This window comes from Dipodomys merriami, unplaced genomic scaffold (assembly GCF_024711535.1).
Source record: "Dipodomys merriami isolate MVZ:Mamm:240054 unplaced genomic scaffold, mDipMer1.0.p SCAF_4, whole genome shotgun sequence".
NCBI lineage: Eukaryota > Metazoa > Chordata > Mammalia > Rodentia > Heteromyidae > Dipodomys > Dipodomys merriami.
This window is the reverse complement of record NW_027205603.1, coordinates 93219440-93237782: the sequence shown is the minus strand read 5'-3', so window position 1 is coordinate 93237782 and position 18343 is coordinate 93219440. Positions and strand designations below refer to the sequence as shown.

At 40.8% G+C, this 18343-nt stretch overlaps 1 protein-coding gene across 12 annotated transcripts in view; it reads left to right on the top strand.

Annotated features, from left to right (window-relative positions):
• The window catches only part of Ptk2 (protein tyrosine kinase 2), a 248044-nt gene that overhangs the window by 135015 nt on the left and 94686 nt on the right, over nt 1-18343 (top strand). For all 12 annotated transcript variants that reach the window (XM_069991475.1, XM_069991474.1, XM_069991473.1 and 9 more), the window contains 4 exons: nt 6899-7039; nt 7789-7866; nt 9358-9465; nt 12419-12536. In XM_069991475.1, the coding sequence (XP_069847576.1) occupies nt 6899-7039; nt 7789-7866; nt 9358-9465; nt 12419-12536 (445 nt within the window). The remainder of the gene's footprint in view (nt 1-6898; nt 7040-7788; nt 7867-9357; nt 9466-12418; nt 12537-18343) is intronic.

Below are 18343 nucleotides of genomic sequence, written 5' to 3'. Positions count from 1 at the left end.
AAATAAGGGAAATTAATATTGAGTCAATACTGGGGCTAGAACTCAGGGTCTCGGCACTATCCCTTTAGTTTTTTCCTGCTCTACTTTCATCTTCTTTTGCTAGTTAATATGAGATAAGAGCCTTACGTTTTCCCCCAGGCTGGCTTCAGACTATCAGATATCAGTCTCGAGTAGCTAAGATCACACGCATGAGCCACCAGCTTCTCTGGATTTTAATTTATTTAAATATACTTTAAAACATAAAAGTAAGTCAGAAGCAGAAATGGTAAAACAGCATTAATATCAGATTTTTGAAGGATCCATCTACTTTTCAAGCAATAAACTTAAATTATTTTCTAGAGTACTGTCAGGAATTCTTTTTTAATTTTTATTAATAAGTTTTTTTTTAATTGTGAAAATACCATACAGAGGGGTTACAATTACATGATCAAGGAAATGAGTACATTTCTTATCAAGTATTGTTGCCTCCTCCTTTGTTTCCCTTTCTGTCAGGAATTCTTTTTTTTTTTTTTTTTTTTTTTTTGGTCGGTCGTGGGGCTTGAACTCTGGGCCTGGGTGCTGTCCCTCAGCTCTTCAGCTCAAGGTGAGTGTTCTACCACTTGAGCTACAGGGCCACTTCCTGTTTTCTGGTGGTTTATCAGATCTCAGCCTCCTGAGTAGCTAGGATTACAGGCGTGAGCCACTAGCGCCCGGGTGTCAGGAATTCTTAAATGGCCAGCTTACCTGACTAATCCTACCTATTCTGGGGACTGAGATCTGAGGATTTTGGTTCAAAGCCAGCCCAGGCAGGAAAGTTTGTGAAACTCTTTATCTCCAGTTAACCACCCAAAAAAGATGGAAGTGGAGATGTAACTCAAGTGTAACTTAAGGGAAAAAGCTAAGGGACAGCACCTAGGTCCTGAGTGCAAGTCATAGTACGGATGGATGGATAGATAGATAGATAGATAGATAGATAGATAGATAGATAGATAGATAGATAGATAGATAGATAGATAGATAGATAGATAGATGTAAATAAAAATAAATAGGGGAGAAAGGGGGAAAATAGCTATTATATTCATAACTATGATCAGCAGAAACGGGCTGCTTGGTACATTCATTTTGTACAGGGCATTCCTGGCATCTACGGTGTGGTGTGCCAGAACTTGAATGAATCCTGTGTTCAGAGTGAACACCGGCCTCTGAGTCCATGCTGTGAAGTGAACCCCTGTAAATGAGAGGAAAGGTACTCTGCATGCACCGCTAATCGGTCCATACTAAGTGGAGGTAGGGGGTAATTATTTCTTAATAACATATTCTTAGCTGCTCAGTCATTTATGGAAAGTTAACATTTTCATCTGAGAAGCCCCAGGAATCTGTTGCTAGCAACATTTGATAATCATTAGGTTGACCAATAGTTATTTGTTTATGTAACTGACTAGCAACAATCTGATGGTTCACCCCAACAATACTACTTCATTTTAAGAAGTGTCATACTCTTCCTGATTAATACTATGAATTGGTTTAAAATTGGGTAATGCAATAGATAAATGACTTGTTTCCTAAATCTGGGCAAACAAAACTGGTGTTGAAGTGCACTGTAGTACAGTCCTGATGCTCCTGTCAGTTATGGAAATGCATAGATTAGTATCAAGTACCCTTGAAAATTTGATTTTGTTAGTTTCTTTTCACTGAGAAATTAGGAAAGAACCAATGCATTTAACGGTATCTTTCTTATAAACAAGCTAACTGGAACTTCCTTCAGATGGCAGATATTCTCTGGTTCTGGTCCAATTTTAGAATTCACAACCCTCTTTGTAGACACAATTCAGAATGGTAAGAAAATTTGAGTGCACTTTTGGCCATGGCTGTGGTTTCACTTGGCTAGGACAAGAGGGTGCTCTTATTGTCTGTAGGAAACCAAATGATGGATGCTGTTTTTCTTCTCCAGTTGCTTGAGCCAGCTGATTTTGTCTGTCACTGTTACTTCTTGGTTCTTGGTAATGTGTATATGTAAGATGGGCCAGTTCAGAGCTTCCAGAGAACTGATTTATTCAACTCAATGAGAAAAATTGAATACAATAAAATTGAAGCTCAAAACAACTGTCTCAACTGTATAATTAATTATTTTCAAACATAGTTGCTACTCAGAAATTTTCAGGCAGGTAAAATGATCAAGGTGACTGGTTTAGTTCTGTGCCACCATACACATTGTATTTCCAAGTTTGTTTTAGATGGAGAAAGAGGACCAAACCAAATACACTCACTTTGCGCCAGAACCGATACCTTAAGCTGTAGAGGACCGGTACATAGCCAGATATATTTTTAGCCATTAGACGACACTGTTCCAAGGTGACATGATGAGGTCCAAATTTAAAAGACAGACCGGAGCGCTGGTGGCTCATATCTGTGATCTTAGTGACTTGGGAGCCTGAGAGCTGAGGATCGCCTTTCAAAGCCACCCTGGGCAGGAAAGTCTGTGAGACTCTTATCTCTACTCAGCTACCAGAAAAGCTGCAAGTGGAGCTGTGGCTGAAGAGCACAAAAAGATCAGGAACACAGCCCAGGCCCTGAGTTCAAGCCCTAGGACTAGCACAAAGATAGGTAGGTAGGTAGGTAGACAGACAGACAGACAGACAGACAGACAGACAGACAGACAGACAGACAGACATAATTAAAAACAGGAAAATAGCTGTTAGCCCTACTTATTTAGACAATTTGTTTTTGCCCTTCCCCTCCACAAATTATACCAATATCAAATACAGTGTAAGCAGGGGTTATACCGTGGGGGAGGGACATACAAAGCAACAAAGAAATAATCTTATAAATATGTTAGAAACAATCACAAGAAAGAAAAAAACATTTGAATACTTATCTTGGGGGTTCATTTCACCTAACATCAACTTATCTGACCTTTTCTGCTTTAGACAGTAATTTTTTTAAAAAAAATTGTTTTCCTATTAAGTAGTTGTACAGAGAAGTTTATAATTCTATATATCAAGTTATGAGTACAAAGTGTCTTCATCACCCCTTTCACTGTTCTTCCCCATTTCCTCCTCCCATCCCTATCCTCAAAAGTTACCTAGTTCAATTTTGACATAAGGTACATTGAATATAAAGATTGCATCTTTCCTCCATTCCTGTGCCCCCCTCTCCCTGTTTGGCCTTCCACTCCCAAACCTGATTCCACTTCTTGGTATTCATTTTGATAAGGAGTACATTAGTTGTTCAGAAGACAGTGAATTTTTAAGGTCATTCAATGACTGTTAGGACATATTTGGTGTTATTGCCAGTAATTTATAGACAAGCAGTTGGTTAGAAATTAGATGCAAAGTAAAGTTGTATTGTTTACAGCTTGATTCTCTGACCTGCTACAGTAGCATAATCCATAGCATCACACATAGATGGAAGTGGTAGTCAAGGACCTGAGGCCTCTGCCGGACTTGTTTTCTACTTGTTGATGGAGATGTTGCTTACCACCAGAACATCAGCCTGTTGAGGCAGCCTGTGCTGTGAGCAAGCCAGCATTCTGGAAAGTGAAGTGTCCGTTTTAAAACAGAGATAGATTTTACTTATTCATTTGGCCTTAGGTCACATGAGACTGGTTATGATAGATTACGCATGTAGTTGAGTTTCAGCTGTTGAGTACCTTCTTAGAGGGAGGGAATGAAAATAACACAGGCTGTCTCCCACCCATACGGATCTTACATGCTTATCTGCATTCCAAAGAGTGAGATAAAACTAGAATGTGACAGTCATTTCTGGTGCAATTTAGAGAGCGTCTTAGAGAAGGTGGTACTTGTGCTTATCACAGAACCTGTGGAAAAATTCATGCTACCTGGAGTTACATCCCACCCTTCTACCCACCCCTGTCTGCTGTCCTAACCTTTCTAAGTCTCTGCTCACCATTCTAGGAAAAACAGTATCTGCTTTGCAGGGGTCACTGTGGAGATATGGAGTTCATATCTGGAAGGTCTGAAGATGACTTTCCAGGTACCATTTTGTATGTCAGTGCCACCCAGCAGTGTACCCACATCATTACCAGTGCTTCCTGCAGCTACAAATGCAAAGTAGAGCTCTTTTTGCTGCTTCTCTGAGATTCTAGAGAACAACTCAGTTCTTCACACTATTCCAAATGCCAAATCATGGAGTAGAAGTTCCCTAGTTGATTTGTTCTGCGCCCAAGAGGATGGACCCACTTCTTATTGTTTCTATCTAGCAAACTCCAGAACATATATTGTTCAGTTACGATGACTAACTAAACTGTCTTAATGGATAACTAGAGGTAATATTCAAATCTCTATATTTGCAGTATTCTTTATTGGTGGACAGTTAGATGTAAGTCGGTGGATTTAGCAAGTAATTGGAAAGTCTCAAGGTGGAACAACAATTAAATGCAGTAAGACCAAGACCTGTGACAAGAGAGTGACTTTTTCAGTCCCTTGACACAGGGCTAGTTCTTGGATTCACAGCCCCCAAATATATTTGCTAGCCTTTTCTCAACAGAGCATCCTATACATTTTATGGTTAAACTCTACTGACCTTGACCCCATCACTTCAGCGTGATCCCCATCACTTTAGATCAGAATCTGATCTAAAGAAGAGCTTTAATTCTCTAGTTCTGCCCTTTGTCGTGGTTAAAGCAGTGTTGGCCAGCCTACCTGGCTGTGGCCCTCTTTTCTGTATACCTGATTGGCAGGTGCTGTCTGTATGTACCTCAGTCAATGACTGGGTCTGTTGCAGTGATTTCACTAATCTTCCTGCTTGTACTCTTGCACACTCTCCTATCTCTGCAAGAATGGATTTGTGCTTTAGAGGCATGTGTTTAGAACACAGGTCACATGCCTCTAGAAACAATGTGCTCTCCCACACCCAGTATCAAACTTTCTAGGCATCTTCCCTCTGTTGTACTCCACCTTCCACTCTGATCTTGCTCATTTCAATAGCAGCATCCCTCCTTGTATACCCCTTTCTGACAACAGCTCCTAAATTCCCCTCTTGGAGGCCTAGTAATCCTTTGATTCCCCAGGATTTCCCAATCATTCCAACAGGCCATCACTCCCATGACCATAGTGGATGAAAGCTCCTCTTGATCTCTGATACGTTTCCCACCTTCCCACAGTTTTTTTCCATGTCAGTGCATTGCCAGCTTTTATATAACAGCATCTCCTCCTAGTTCTCCTTTCAAAGTGAAACCAGAGTCTGACCACTTCTCACTCCCTTTCCGCTTCTGTGTTTGTGCCAACTGTCACTTCCTGCCTGGCTTGTTGGTGAGCTTCTAATCTCTCCTGTTCCCTTCCTGTTGTTGGCAACACAGCATCCCTATTAAAACTTAAGCCAAGTTGCTGGACATAGGTGGCTCACACCTGTGATCCTAGCTCTTCAGGCAGCTGAGATCTGAGGGTTGTGGTTTGAAGCTAGCCTGGGCAGGAAAGTCCATGAGACTCTAAATGAACCACCAAAAAGCTAAAAGTGGAACTATGGCTCTAGTGATAGAGGGGTAGCCTTGAGTGAAAAAGCTTGGGACAGCACTCAGGCCGAGTTCAAACCCTAGGACCAACAAAAAAATCACCAAAAACCTTAAGTAAGATAATATCACTCCACTGCTCCAAGCTACCTGAGGACTTCTCATAAACAGGGTATGAGTTGAGTTCATACTGTAACCCCATCTCCTGATCTTTCCACATAGTCATTACCCCCTGGTCTCTGCAGCTACCTCACACCCTACACACCTACCTGAGGCTTGCTGTCTAGGAGTATTTGTTCCTCCATGCAGGTGTTTGTGTGTGAAAAGAGACACTCAGATGACCTAAAGAGAACTGGAGGCCAGGCACTAGTGGCTCATACCAGTAATCCTAGCTACTCTGGAGGCTGAAATCCGAGGATCACATTTTGAAGTCAGCCAGGATAGGAAAGTCTGAGACTCTTACCTCCAGTTAATCATCATAAAGCCAGAAGTGGAGCTATGGCTCAAGTGGTACAGCGCTATTGCCTTAAGCAAAAAAAAAGCTCAGGGACAGTACCCAAGCTCCAGCATCAGAGCACGTGCACACACACACACACACACACACATACACACACACACACACACACACACACACACACACATTTAGGAGCAGAGGCTACTGGTAATCCACTGCAGGCTAAAAATCCATAATTTTGTTTTTCCCCATCATGTGTGCATATTAGGCCCAGATGTCTGCATGAGGCACATTGTATGCTCTCCTTAATTCATCTATTTTGTACACACAGACTCATATCTCTCTTTTACAGCAGTAAGATATGGACTGTAAGGTCAGTGAATTAGTCCCACAAAATAATTTTTAAGCTGCAAAGTATCAATTGAGAAAATTGATACCTTGACTTATATGCATCATATGCTACTGTACATGGTTCTGCAGTGAATCTTCCTGTTGCTGAATATCTGCAAGTGTCTTTTGTCATTTCTAAAACATAGTGTCTTGGGGTTTCACTTTCTAGGTCAGAGGTTGGGCTTTTAAAGATTATGATTTATGCTGTCTTCTGAGAGGCGTATCCGTTTGTCCCTTGACTGTAGAACCTGTGAGAAACTGTATGCCTTTGACCTTACTGCTGCACCGTATGCATCTGTGGCACATGGTTAATGCCTGACTTAGGACCATTTGTTATAAATGCAGATTACTGCTTTAACAAGGTTCTGTCAAAGAAGCAAAACTGCTCAACTCTATCCTTAGAATGGTTAATATGGCAAATTTTGTTACGTATATTTTACTACGATTATAATAAGTAAAGCTCTGATAAATATAGTTTTAGTAATATAAATGTAGGTAGCATTAAATAAGTAGTGAGTAAGAATAATATCTTGTAGTTTCTGCTGTGGCTGTTAGTATTAGCTGATTCTAAAAAATTTTTTTTTCTTTTTTATAATTTTATCATGCAGGCCAAAACATTAAGAAAACTGATACAACAAACATTTAGACAGTTTGCCAACCTTAATAGAGAAGAAAGTATTCTGAAATTCTTTGAAATCCTTTCTCCAGTGTATCGATATGACAAAGAATGTTTCAAGTGTGCTCTTGGGGTAAGTATGGAAGCGTGGAGATGGTACTAGTTTGTTTGCTTTTGCTTTTTCTTATCCATGTGTACCTAAATTTCTGGTTAAAAGAAAATCCTCCACAAAGCCTCCCTGTGTCTGTAGTTTAATAAACTTTAAGGCCTAGGCACTGTCTCTGAGCTTTTTTGCCCAAAGTTAGCACTCTACCACTTGAGCCACAGCTCTATTCTGGCTGATTAATTGGAGAAACAAGTCTCTTGGACTTTTCCTGGAGCTGGCTTCAAACTATTAGATCTCAACTTCCTGAATAGCTATGATTGCAGGCATTAAGCTGTTGATGTCTAGTTAAGAAAATTAATTTATCATACTTTTCTTTTAATAGATGAATACTGTTTTGTCATTTTATAGTGGGAGAAAGTACAAAAAGAATATATCGACATGAAAATAAATAAGCCTTTTAAAATAGCATGCCTATGTTTATAAGTATAGTTGTTATTTTTTTTTAAATTTCAGCTTGTTATTCAATGCATTTCTCCAAAGCAGCTAATTTGTCCTTTTATGATCACTTTCCCAGGGAAACACTGGCATCCAGTGTGCTGAAATGAAACCAATATATCTGTCTAGGCAACCTTACTTGGTTAGATAATGGCAACACCTCTCCCCAAAAGTGCTTTGGTTTTTTAATATCTCCATAGCTCTTGATCTAAAGTCTTTGTTTTTGTTTTTGTTTTTTTTTCTGTTTCCTGCATGGTCCTTACCTGTTTGACCTTCCAAAGTCAAGCTGGATTATTTCAGTGGAACTGGCAATTGGCCCAGAAGAAGGGATCAGCTACCTGACAGACAAGGGCTGCAATGTAAGTCTGCCCTTGTGATGGCTCTTAAACTTATTGGAGATAGAATCGTTAGAGTGAAGAGGGGATGATGTTCCTCTTGAAAGACATAATTCTCCATATAACCTTTTTCATTACATGGTGCTTCTTGTTTAGGGCTGGTGGGTGGCAAGGATACCTGGAGTCTGGCTTAAAGATTCTTCAGAGTTCCTTAATCTTGGGAAGAAATGAATCATGTAAATCATGTTTATATCTTAGTGAGGCCAGGATGAGGCTATTCCAGTTTATCTGGAGAGGTTCTGTGTGTTTATGGGTTTTTAATTACATACTTTTAAAAAACTTTTTTATTGGGGCTGGGAAGGTGGCTCAGTGGTAGAGCGCTTGCCTTGCATGCTCGAGGCCCTGGGTTCGATTCCTCAGCACCACATAAGCAAAAAGAAAAAAGCCGGAAGTGGCGCTGTGGCTCAAGTGGTAGAGCGCTAGCCTTGAGCTGAAGAGCTGAGGGACAGCGCCCAGGCCCAGAGTTCAGGCCCCACGACCGGACCCAAAAAAAAAACAAAACTTTTTTATTTTTTATTTTTTTGCAGTGCTAGAGATTGAACCAGGGCAAGCTATTTCCCCAGCTTTAAATATAGTTTTTACTGTGTTGTGTATATAATTAGAGTATATTTATAATGACAAATTAGCCTTTGAAACAGCCTCTTGAGACTATCTCCAGAGGAAGAAAATTACTTTCTTCCATTCATAATCCATGAAGTCCTGCCTGTCCTTACTTTAACTGAGCAAAATGACCTTCTGAGGGAAAATCATGTCTTATTCTCTGCAGCCAGTCCAGCTTGACAGCTCCCTCTACTGTTGTTTCTTGAAATTGATGTCTTTCTTCCAAGTGTTCAAAATTGCAATACTGATACAAGTCTAAATCAGAAAATTAAATGAAAAAGCATATCTACTAGTATGAGCCCAGGAAAGAGCCCTCAGATTAGTGCTACCTGAGCTCTTGTACAGCATAGGCTGGCTTTGAATCATGATCCTCAGATCTCATCCTCGTGAATAGCTAGGATTACAGGCTTGAGCCACCAGCACCCAGCCACATAACCAGTATTGTAGTATGTTTTTCTTCATATTTCAAACCTCATATTAGCTGTTAATTTTCAACAAACCAATCTCAGAACTCCTAAAGCTCCTCCTGCTACTACTTTCTTGACTTCAGCACGGTTGGTCCTTTTCCTTTCTCCACCCTTCCCTTTCCCTTTTCCTTTTCTTTCTCTATCTTTCCTTCCGTCACTCTGTCCCTGCTTTTGTGCGAACTGTATTTCTGCCAAGTAGCTCTTTAAAAGCCCAGGAGATGATTGTACAACTGCTTCCTCATGGCCTGCTTAGAGAATCCAGTCTTAGCATGTCTTTAGGAGAATGGACTGGCTGTTAGAACCTGGAGAATTTCACAGAACACTTAACAGAACTAGTAAAATGAGGCATTTATCTGTGGCCTAAGCATTTTATTTTTGCTTCCCAAAGCCCACACATCTGGCTGACTTCAACCAAGTGCAGACAATTCAGTATTCAAACAGTGAAGACAAGGACAGAAAAGGAATGCTGCAGCTCAAAATCGCAGGTGCACCTGAGGTAAGGGAACCCCACACATCACCAATGGGAAGCTGAAGAATGCTGAAATTTCAGAAATAATACTTTGAGTAGGCAGTACTAGGGTTTGAACTTAAGACTCACACTTGATAAGGAGATACTATACTGCTTGAGTTTTATCTCTAGCTCCTTTTTGCTGTGTTTTTATTGTTACTGTTTGTTGTTATTGTTTGCTCTGGTTATTACTTGTGGCAGTATTGGGTTTGAACTCAGAGCTTCATGCTTGGTATAGAGGCACTCTACCGCTGATCTAAGCCTCTAGCTCTGTGTTTTGCTTTTTGGTTTTTGCCATCCATTTTTCAGGCTTCTCATAGTTTCTGTGATGTCAGGTATGTGCCTTCATGGCTAGCTTCACAGATGAGATGGAGTCTCCAGACTATTCTGCCTGGGCTGGCCAGGAGTCCAGCCTCACATTATTAACCCCCCACATAGCTCAGAATGACAGGTATATGCCACTGCACCCAGCTATGGGTTGACAAGGAGTCTCACAAACTTTTCTATCAGGGCTGGCCTCCATCTATGATCCTCTTATTCTCAGCTTCCCAAGTAGCCAGGATTATAGGCAAGAGCTGCCAGCTCCCTACCTAGTCCAAATAGTTTTGAGATAGGAACTCACTTTGTGCCTGGTCTTGCACACCTGGACTGTGATCCTTTTTACACTCCCTACCACAGCTGAGTGGACAGGTGTGTGCACCACACCTAGCCGTTTCTGTTGAAATAGAAATTGTGAACTTTTTGTCCAGGCCAGGCTGGAACCACTGTTCTACCAGTCTCAGCCTCTAGCATATCTGGGATGACAGATGTGTGCTACTACACCTGACTGGCAATGATGTTTTTTAAAATAAGATGACAGTTTCATGAAAGGTCAAAAATCAAAATTTCTCATGTATCTAAGGGTTACATTACAAGTAGTAATTAATGTTCCCACAAATACAGTAGGAGACAGATTTTTAAAATCAAGAACACTTGTAAATATGATTAGGAAATAGGAAGGAAATCATCTTGTTGAATTATGTGTACATGTTCACTGAGCTCTGCTATTTCCTAAACTGTCGTCTGGGAGGTTCTCTGGGCAATAGCACTCACGATAACAGCAGCAGCGGTGCTGCTTATGGTCACATGATATAGCCAAGTGAAGTGACAACTTTACTATGTTGTGGTTAACCACATTTTGTAGATGAGGACAATGCTGTGCACGTGGTCGTGACTGGAGTACGCACTCTAGCAGTCAGGATCCAAAGACTTTTCCCTTAATCACTGTGCAACAGAAGCAAGAAGTAGCTGTGTGCTAATGGCTCATGCCTGTAATCTATTAGGTATTCAGGAGGCTGAGATCTGAGAGCTACGGTTCAAATCTAGCCCAGGCAGGAAAGCCCATGAGATTTTATCTCCAGTTAACCAGGAGAAAGCCAGAAATGGAACTGTGGCTCAAATAGTAGAGCACTAGCCTTGAGCAAAGAGGCTCAAGGACAGCACCCAGGCCCTGAGTTTAAGCTCCAGTACTGGGAAAAAAAAAAAAAAAAGCAACAATAGGGCCAGATATGGGGTATACACATTCAGGAGTCTGAGACAGAAGAGTCTTGAATTCAAAGCCAGCTTGAGCTACATAGTGAGTTCTAGGCCAGCCTTGCATACATAGACCCTCAAAAAACAACACGTAGTAAAAAACAGGAAAGAAATAAGAGGTAGCAAAAAATAATGATAACAACAACATGCTTCTTTCTAGAAGCTAGACAAAGCACACTCCTGTGGAAGGAGAAATCAGGCCTTGCGTGGCTCACAGTTCTGCACATTTGAGCAGTTTGTCTGCAGCTCTTCTCTCTATTGTAGCCCCCTCCAATTGGGCCTCTTTGCCACTGTCCTGTCTCTGATCCTGTAAGCTTCATGACAGATTTATGAGCCTCTACAAGTTCTGTCGATTGTGCAGTCAGCAAATATTACAATATGACATTGAAAATATGTAAAAATTTCCTGAAGAAATCTCAGTAATGAGTTTGGACCTTCATTTTCCAAGCTTCGGTTTTAGGGGGTCAGTAAGGCAAGGTCTCACCATGTCACCGAGGCTAGCCTGGAACTCATGTTTCTCCAGTGCTGGCAGAGCAGGCATGTGTCACACACCCAGCTTCTCCTTTCATTTTATTGTCCCTCAAATAACATTTAGGGTAATGCAAGCAAAATAAGTTGTTCACATAAGAAATTATGAACAGTCATAGGAATAAGAACATCTATATGTCTCTCATAGCATGTAAGAAATTTATCATATAGGACGTGTTTGATATCAAGAGAGTGATGTTTAAGCCTCTGGGTAAAACATGCTGTATGTTTCAGCTTGAAAATTTGTGATGGTTAATAAAAATTACACACTAGTTTCACTTCTGAAACAAATGGTGCCTTAACTTACTGATTATCTAAATTCTCCTCCTAGATTGTTGAGGAAGGGCTGGGCATTCTGAAGAAAGTATTCTTTTTTTTTTGGGTTCGGTCGTGGGGCCTGAACTTGGCCTGGGCACTGTCCCTAAGTTCTTCAGCTCAGGGCTAGCGCTCTACCACTTGAGCCACAGCGCCACTTCCGGCTTTTTTCTTTTTGCTTATGTGGTGCTAAGGAGTCGAACCCAGGGCCTCACACATGCAAGGCAAGCGCTCTACCACTGAGCCACCTTCCCAGCCAGAAAGTATTCTTTCTAGCTCCTTTTCTTCTCGAAGTGAGCCTTTGTTTAAATGACTTCACACTGGATTTGTCTTCTATTAAATTTCCTAGGAATAAGGCTCTTAAATATCCAACTTCCTGTTTCCCTCCAATCTTGAATCCTGACAAACCTTGTCTCATTCCCATTCCTCTGTTTCTAAGTGTTAGTAGGAGTCTGATGTCATAGCACAGCTGTCCCTTTGATACTGCAAGAACAATAATGTCTCTTTCTTGATCTGTCCCGTTTAGCCTCTGACAGTGACGGCACCATCCCTAACTATCGCAGAGAACATGGCTGACCTGATAGACGGCTACTGCCGGCTGGTGAACGGAGCAACGCAGTCCTTTATCATCAGACCCCAGAAAGGTAAGGTTCTATTTCTGTTCCTGCCTGCAGCTCTTTGTGTGAATGATTAGGTCGTCTCACCTCCAGCAGCCTGTTCTGCATGTTGGTAAAGGCATAAATGTGAAGGCCCGATGAGTTCCTGAGCCTTGTATTATCTAAATGCTTATTTTCAATGGGGAAGAGGTATCAGTGATTCAGGTCACACAGGCCAAGACCTGTGTGATAGAGCACAGAGACAACCTTATCTTCATTCACAATACCGTTTTGTTTTTTTAAATATAGTTTTATTGTTATTAAGGGGCTATAAGTCAAGTAGTGAGTACATTTCTTTTTAGACAGTTTCACTCTTTCACTTTCCAACATGCCATATTTTGAGCAGCCTTCTTAGGGTATTTTCTAATTTGCTATTCTTGAGATTATGGTGTTTTAAAACTGTTGTTAGTAATTTATATTGAGTAAAGTCTTTTCTTTTTTCTATATAAAGCTTAGGATAGTCAAAGAACAAAATTAATTCTAAATCATTGTGTGAAATCAAAAATTTGAGTGAGTAAATATCCTAGAAATACGGCTGTGTCATTTCAGAAGTGAGGTGGACTTCGCAGCATAGAGCAAAGATGCTCCGGAGGGCCCTGAAGTCTTGAAATAATCCAAGAAGCCTTCAGGCAGCAGGAAGCCGGAAGGGCCTGGGTGTGGAGCCACAGCCGAAGCATCACATTGCAGACTGCTCCCATGTTTAAATGAAAGCCTGGCTTTCTGTTTGCAGTCTTGCCTGCCATAAAGTAAAAAGTGGCACTTGTTTTTGTAGTCCTGGGAGGATAGAAGGTTTTGTGAACAGAGAGGATCAGGGTAGTACATGACCTAAATTCAGTGATTATTGTTCCCCTTAGTACTATCAGTAGTGGTGTGATGTTGACACCTGTTTTAACCTTGATTTTGTGTGAACAAGTTATGGTACCTACCTTGTAGGGTTGGTAAGTGTGTCCTAAATAGTAACCACTGTGACAGGTGGGTCTTCTGTACATGGCATTAGCCTTTATTGCTCAGGCCCCTTCCCGCTCAGACCTCAGTGATGTCCTGGATGGTATATGTCCAAGCAAGCTGATCTAAGTGAAATGGTGACCAGAGGAGAGACCGTGGGAATGAGGGTGCCTACCTTCCCAGCAGGAAAGTGAGAGCAGGTCTAAAGATAGGACGGTGGTATGTTGTGGGTGTGTGCACTAGTCTAACCCTTTCTTAAAAAGGTGATGATATTGTCATGCTCTGTATATAAGAGCCCCAGGTGTGTGCGTGAAGACAGGATGTGGTGCATCTAGAAGTGTTTTTCCTAGGAAGGTCATGCTAGAAATGCCTGTTTGTGTGGGATTTTCCTAAAATGTGTGTTTTTGTTGGTTTTCTCTATATCAAATATCATTGAAGTTGCCTTCAGGAATGTCTGAAGCTTCCTTTAGTTGCAGCTTTTATAGCCATAAGCATTTAAGTTTTCACTTCATGCCTTAAATAGAAGAAAGTTAGTTTAAAAAAAAAAAATGTTTCAGAGTTCCTTCACAAAGGAGAGTGCTTTGGCAGCAGATGTTAGTGTGACACATTGCTCCTCTCCATTTAGTAAATAATTCCATTCTAGCTTACCACAGTGTCCTTTCTCAGTATGTTTGTATGCATATTTAATACATGTTTACTCATACCAAATGGGAAGCACTGAGCCATATCAGGGCTTATGCGCACCATATTTCTTTTTTTGGGGGGGGGGTCCGGTTGTGGGGCCTGAAATCTGGGCCTGGGTGCTGTCCCTCAGCTCTCCAGCTCAAGGCTAGCGCTCTACCACTTGAGCCACAGCGCCACTTCCGGCTTTTTTCTTTTTGCTTATGTGGTGCTGAGGAATCGAACCCAGGGCCTCAGGCATGCAAGGCAAGCACTCTACCACTGAGCCACCTTCCCAGCCCCTGCTCACCATATTTCTATACTAATTTCATGGCCACTTAGCTTTCTGCTGCTTAGGGAAAATCATTTTAAGAGTTCCATTTAGATGGGAGAGCACAATGGAAGTGCTGGTCATGAAAACATCAGTACTGGTTGCCACCAGCTTTTTCCTGTCTAGGGAAGAAGTTATGCTTGATAGCCATTTTATTCTGAATTGCAGCATATTTGTGTGTTGCATGACCTTTTTTCCCATGTGGTGCTTGGAATCAGACCCAGGATTATGTGCATGATAGACACACACTCGCTCACTGAGCTGAGCCCTCAGCCCTCCTTTTTTTTCAGTATGCCTATCTAAGTATTGCATTAGAGTGAAATATTAAAGATATTTAAAAGTATAAAACCATGAAACAAAATTTAGTTCCTTCATAGCCCCTTTCTTTCTCCTACAAACAAAACATTTTAGGAAAATAATGGGTATATTTTCAAAAATTTGATACCTAAACATTTTGAAATCTCATTGAGGTTATTGCAGTATATCAAATATAGGGTAGGGAAGGGAGTGTACTGGAGTTTGGACTCTGGGACTCTAGGACTCATGTTTGGTAGGTGGGCACTATACTGCTTGAGCCACACACCAACCCTTTTTTGCTTCAGGTTTTTGTTTATTTTTGTTTTTGCTGGTCCTGAGCCTTGAGCGCAAGGCCTGGGCTTTGTCCCTGAACCTCTCAGTACTCAAGGCTAGCACTCTGCCACTTGAGCCACAGCACCATTTCTGGCTTTTTCTGAGTAGTGCATTGGAGATAAAAGTCTCATTGATTTTTCTGTCTGGGCAGGCTTTGAACTACGATCCTCAGATCTCAGCCTCCAGAATAGCTAGGATTACAGGCATGCGCCACCAGTGCCCAACTTGCTTCAGTTACGTTGTAAAATAAGATCTCAAGTTTTTGCCTAGGCTACCCTCTGACCAGAATTCCCCTCCCTGTGTCCCTTATATAGCTGGGGTTATAGACACACCATCATGCTGAGCTTATTTATTGACATGAGGTCTAACTTTACCTAGGCTGACCTCAAACTGATCAGCCTGATCTTTACTTCCTGAGTAGCTATGATTGCAGGGATGTGTCACCACACCTAGCCAAATACAGGGTACTTAAGTATGTAAATATATGAACTATTAAAATTATTCTTTTTTTTTAAAAGTACCTGTTATTAAAGCTTTTTAAAAATGACTCCTTAAGCCCTAAGATAAAAATGTATTGCCTAGTTGAAATAATGTTAAAGTCAAACCTTCTGAATTGATTGTAGTAAAAAATATATGTGGGTAAGGCACAGAACATTTTTAAAGGTTTTTAAGGATTTCTTGAGAATAATGGTTATCAGGGTGGGGGGGGTGCGGGGAAACGGGAAGAATTTGATTAGTAGGTTCTAAGTTGGAGTAATAGGAGTAAGAAATTGGTGGCAGGAATGAGCTAGGTGTAATGGCTTTTATCCATAATGCCTATATCCAGGAGGCAGTAGAAGTTTGAAGTCATTCTGGGTTACAGAGCAAGACTCTGTTTCAATGAAAAAGTTGAGGTGCTGTTCAGACTAGAGTTACTACAAATAATGTAGTTAAGGTAGAAGAAAGAAATTTGAATATTTTCACCATAAAGAAATGATAGTCTGCCGGTTGGGAATGTGGTTTAGTGTTAGAGTGCTTGCCTAGCATGCATGAAGCCTTGAGTTAAATTCCTCAGCACCACATAAACAGAAAAAGCAGGATGGGGTGCTGTGGCTCAAGTGATAGAGCACGAGCCTTGAGCAGAAGAAGCTCAGGGACAGTGCTCAAGCCCTGAGTTCAAGCCCCAAGACTGGCATAAAAAAAAAAAATGGAAAAAGAAATGATAATCTGGGAGAGCATGAGGAAAGGGAAGACATTATATGAAAGGCAATGTACTCATTCCCTGACTAATGTAACTATACATTATATCACCTTTATTATAACAATGAAGTAATTTTTTTTAAAGAAAGAAATGATAACCAGGCACTGGTGGTATATACTGTAATCCTAGCCACTCAGGAGGCTGATACCTGAGGATCACAGCTTAAAGCCAGCCATGTAGGAAAGTTGGTGAGACTCTTATCTCCAATTAGCCAGTAAAAAGCCAGAAGTGGAGCTGTGGTTCACATGGTAAAGTGCTAGTTTTGAGCATTAAAAAAAAAAAATCAGAAACAGCGCGGAGGCCCTGAGTTCAAGCCCTAGGACTGGCACCAAAAGATAAATATGTCAGTAGATACATATTTAGTCTGGTTTAAACACTATACAATGAATACACATATTGAAATATCATATGGTATCCAATATATATAGTTTTTATGTATCACTTAAAATTAATTTAAATACTAGAAAAATTTTCAAATAAAATGTGTTTTTGCAAAAGTATCTACAAATGATACTTTTCTGATAAAGTGCTTTAAAATTGTATATTATAAACCTGTTCAGAGGTTCTCCCAGTAAGTCTCATGTGAACTCTGAGCTTTCTGCCATTCCATCATTACTGTTACAGATGATGTTGATTGATAGAAATATGGTAGAGCTACAAGCCAAATGTCCTGAATGAAGTGTTGATGCATGACATTGCCCCTCAGCTGTCAGGCCTTTTTACCTATCCTCATAAGCACTTTTGCAATCTAGTAAAATTGTGCTCAGAGTAGAGAATTGTGCAGTTTAACATGGAGCCATAACGCCACCATCTGAAGTGGTTTTCACCCCCTGGAGGGATTTCAGGATAGCTCAAAACCCATGAGGAAGAATGCAAAATTGATAGGTTTCCTTACATGATTTAAGTACTTCCTGTAGCCAGGTATTACTGAGCTCATACCTATAATACCACTATTTGACACTGATACCTTGTGGATTGAAATTCAAAGCTAGCAAGGGAGAAAAGTCCTCAAGACTTTATATCAAATTAATCAGAAAAAAAAAACGGGCTAAAGGTTATGGATCAAGTGGTGGAGCACCAGCTGAGCAAGCAAGTTGAGTGAATGTGAGCCCCTGACACCCAGTCCTAGTATTGTCAAAGAAACAAAACAAATAAACAAAAACTTGATTTAGTAAAAAAACAAAGATGGAAAGGGGTGGGAGAAAAGAGCTGGCTTTCATGATCATCCTGGTCTCAGCCTCCCAAGTGCTGGGATTTAGGGTATGTAGTGTGCCAGAAAAGGCTGAATATTTTAAAAGCTGTGAAAGAGAACTAAAGTGTTTGTGCCAAACACAATACAATTTAAATCTCTTTATTTTCAAGTGTTCTTCCAGATGATGGAATAAATACACCCCTGTATGTGAATGGTTCCTCTTAGAGGGATGGACATCACAAATGTCTGGTAAACCTATACAGAACATGATAGGTATCTGGTGTCCTTTGCATTTATTTTTTTTTTATTTTTATTTTTTTGGGGTCCGGTCGTGGGGCCTGAACTCTGGGCCTGGACCTGTCCCTCAGCTCTTCAGCTCAAGGCTAGCGCTCTACCACTTGAGCCACCTTCCCAGCCCATCCTTTGCATTTATTAAAGTGTTACACATGATGGAACAGGAGCAATCACTCTATGCAAAGCCATTCAGGAACATTTGACTGTACAGCTTTCCTGAAGGCTGCTGAGTATTCTCTGCCATCAGCATGTCTTCTCTGATACATGTTTAGGATGGAAATTAGTAAATAAACCAGGGGCACATGTTAATGACACAGTACTACATAGCTATTGAAAATGATGTGATAGCTTTTTATGTGTGTGTGAGAGAGAGAGACAGAGACACAGAGACACAGAGCGTGAATATGTATAACAAATCATATGGAAAGATGAGTGGCCAGCTAGACAGGGAGTAGGTGTAGGATTAGAACTGTCCTGAGCAGGGAGCACCTTCATCTGTTGAA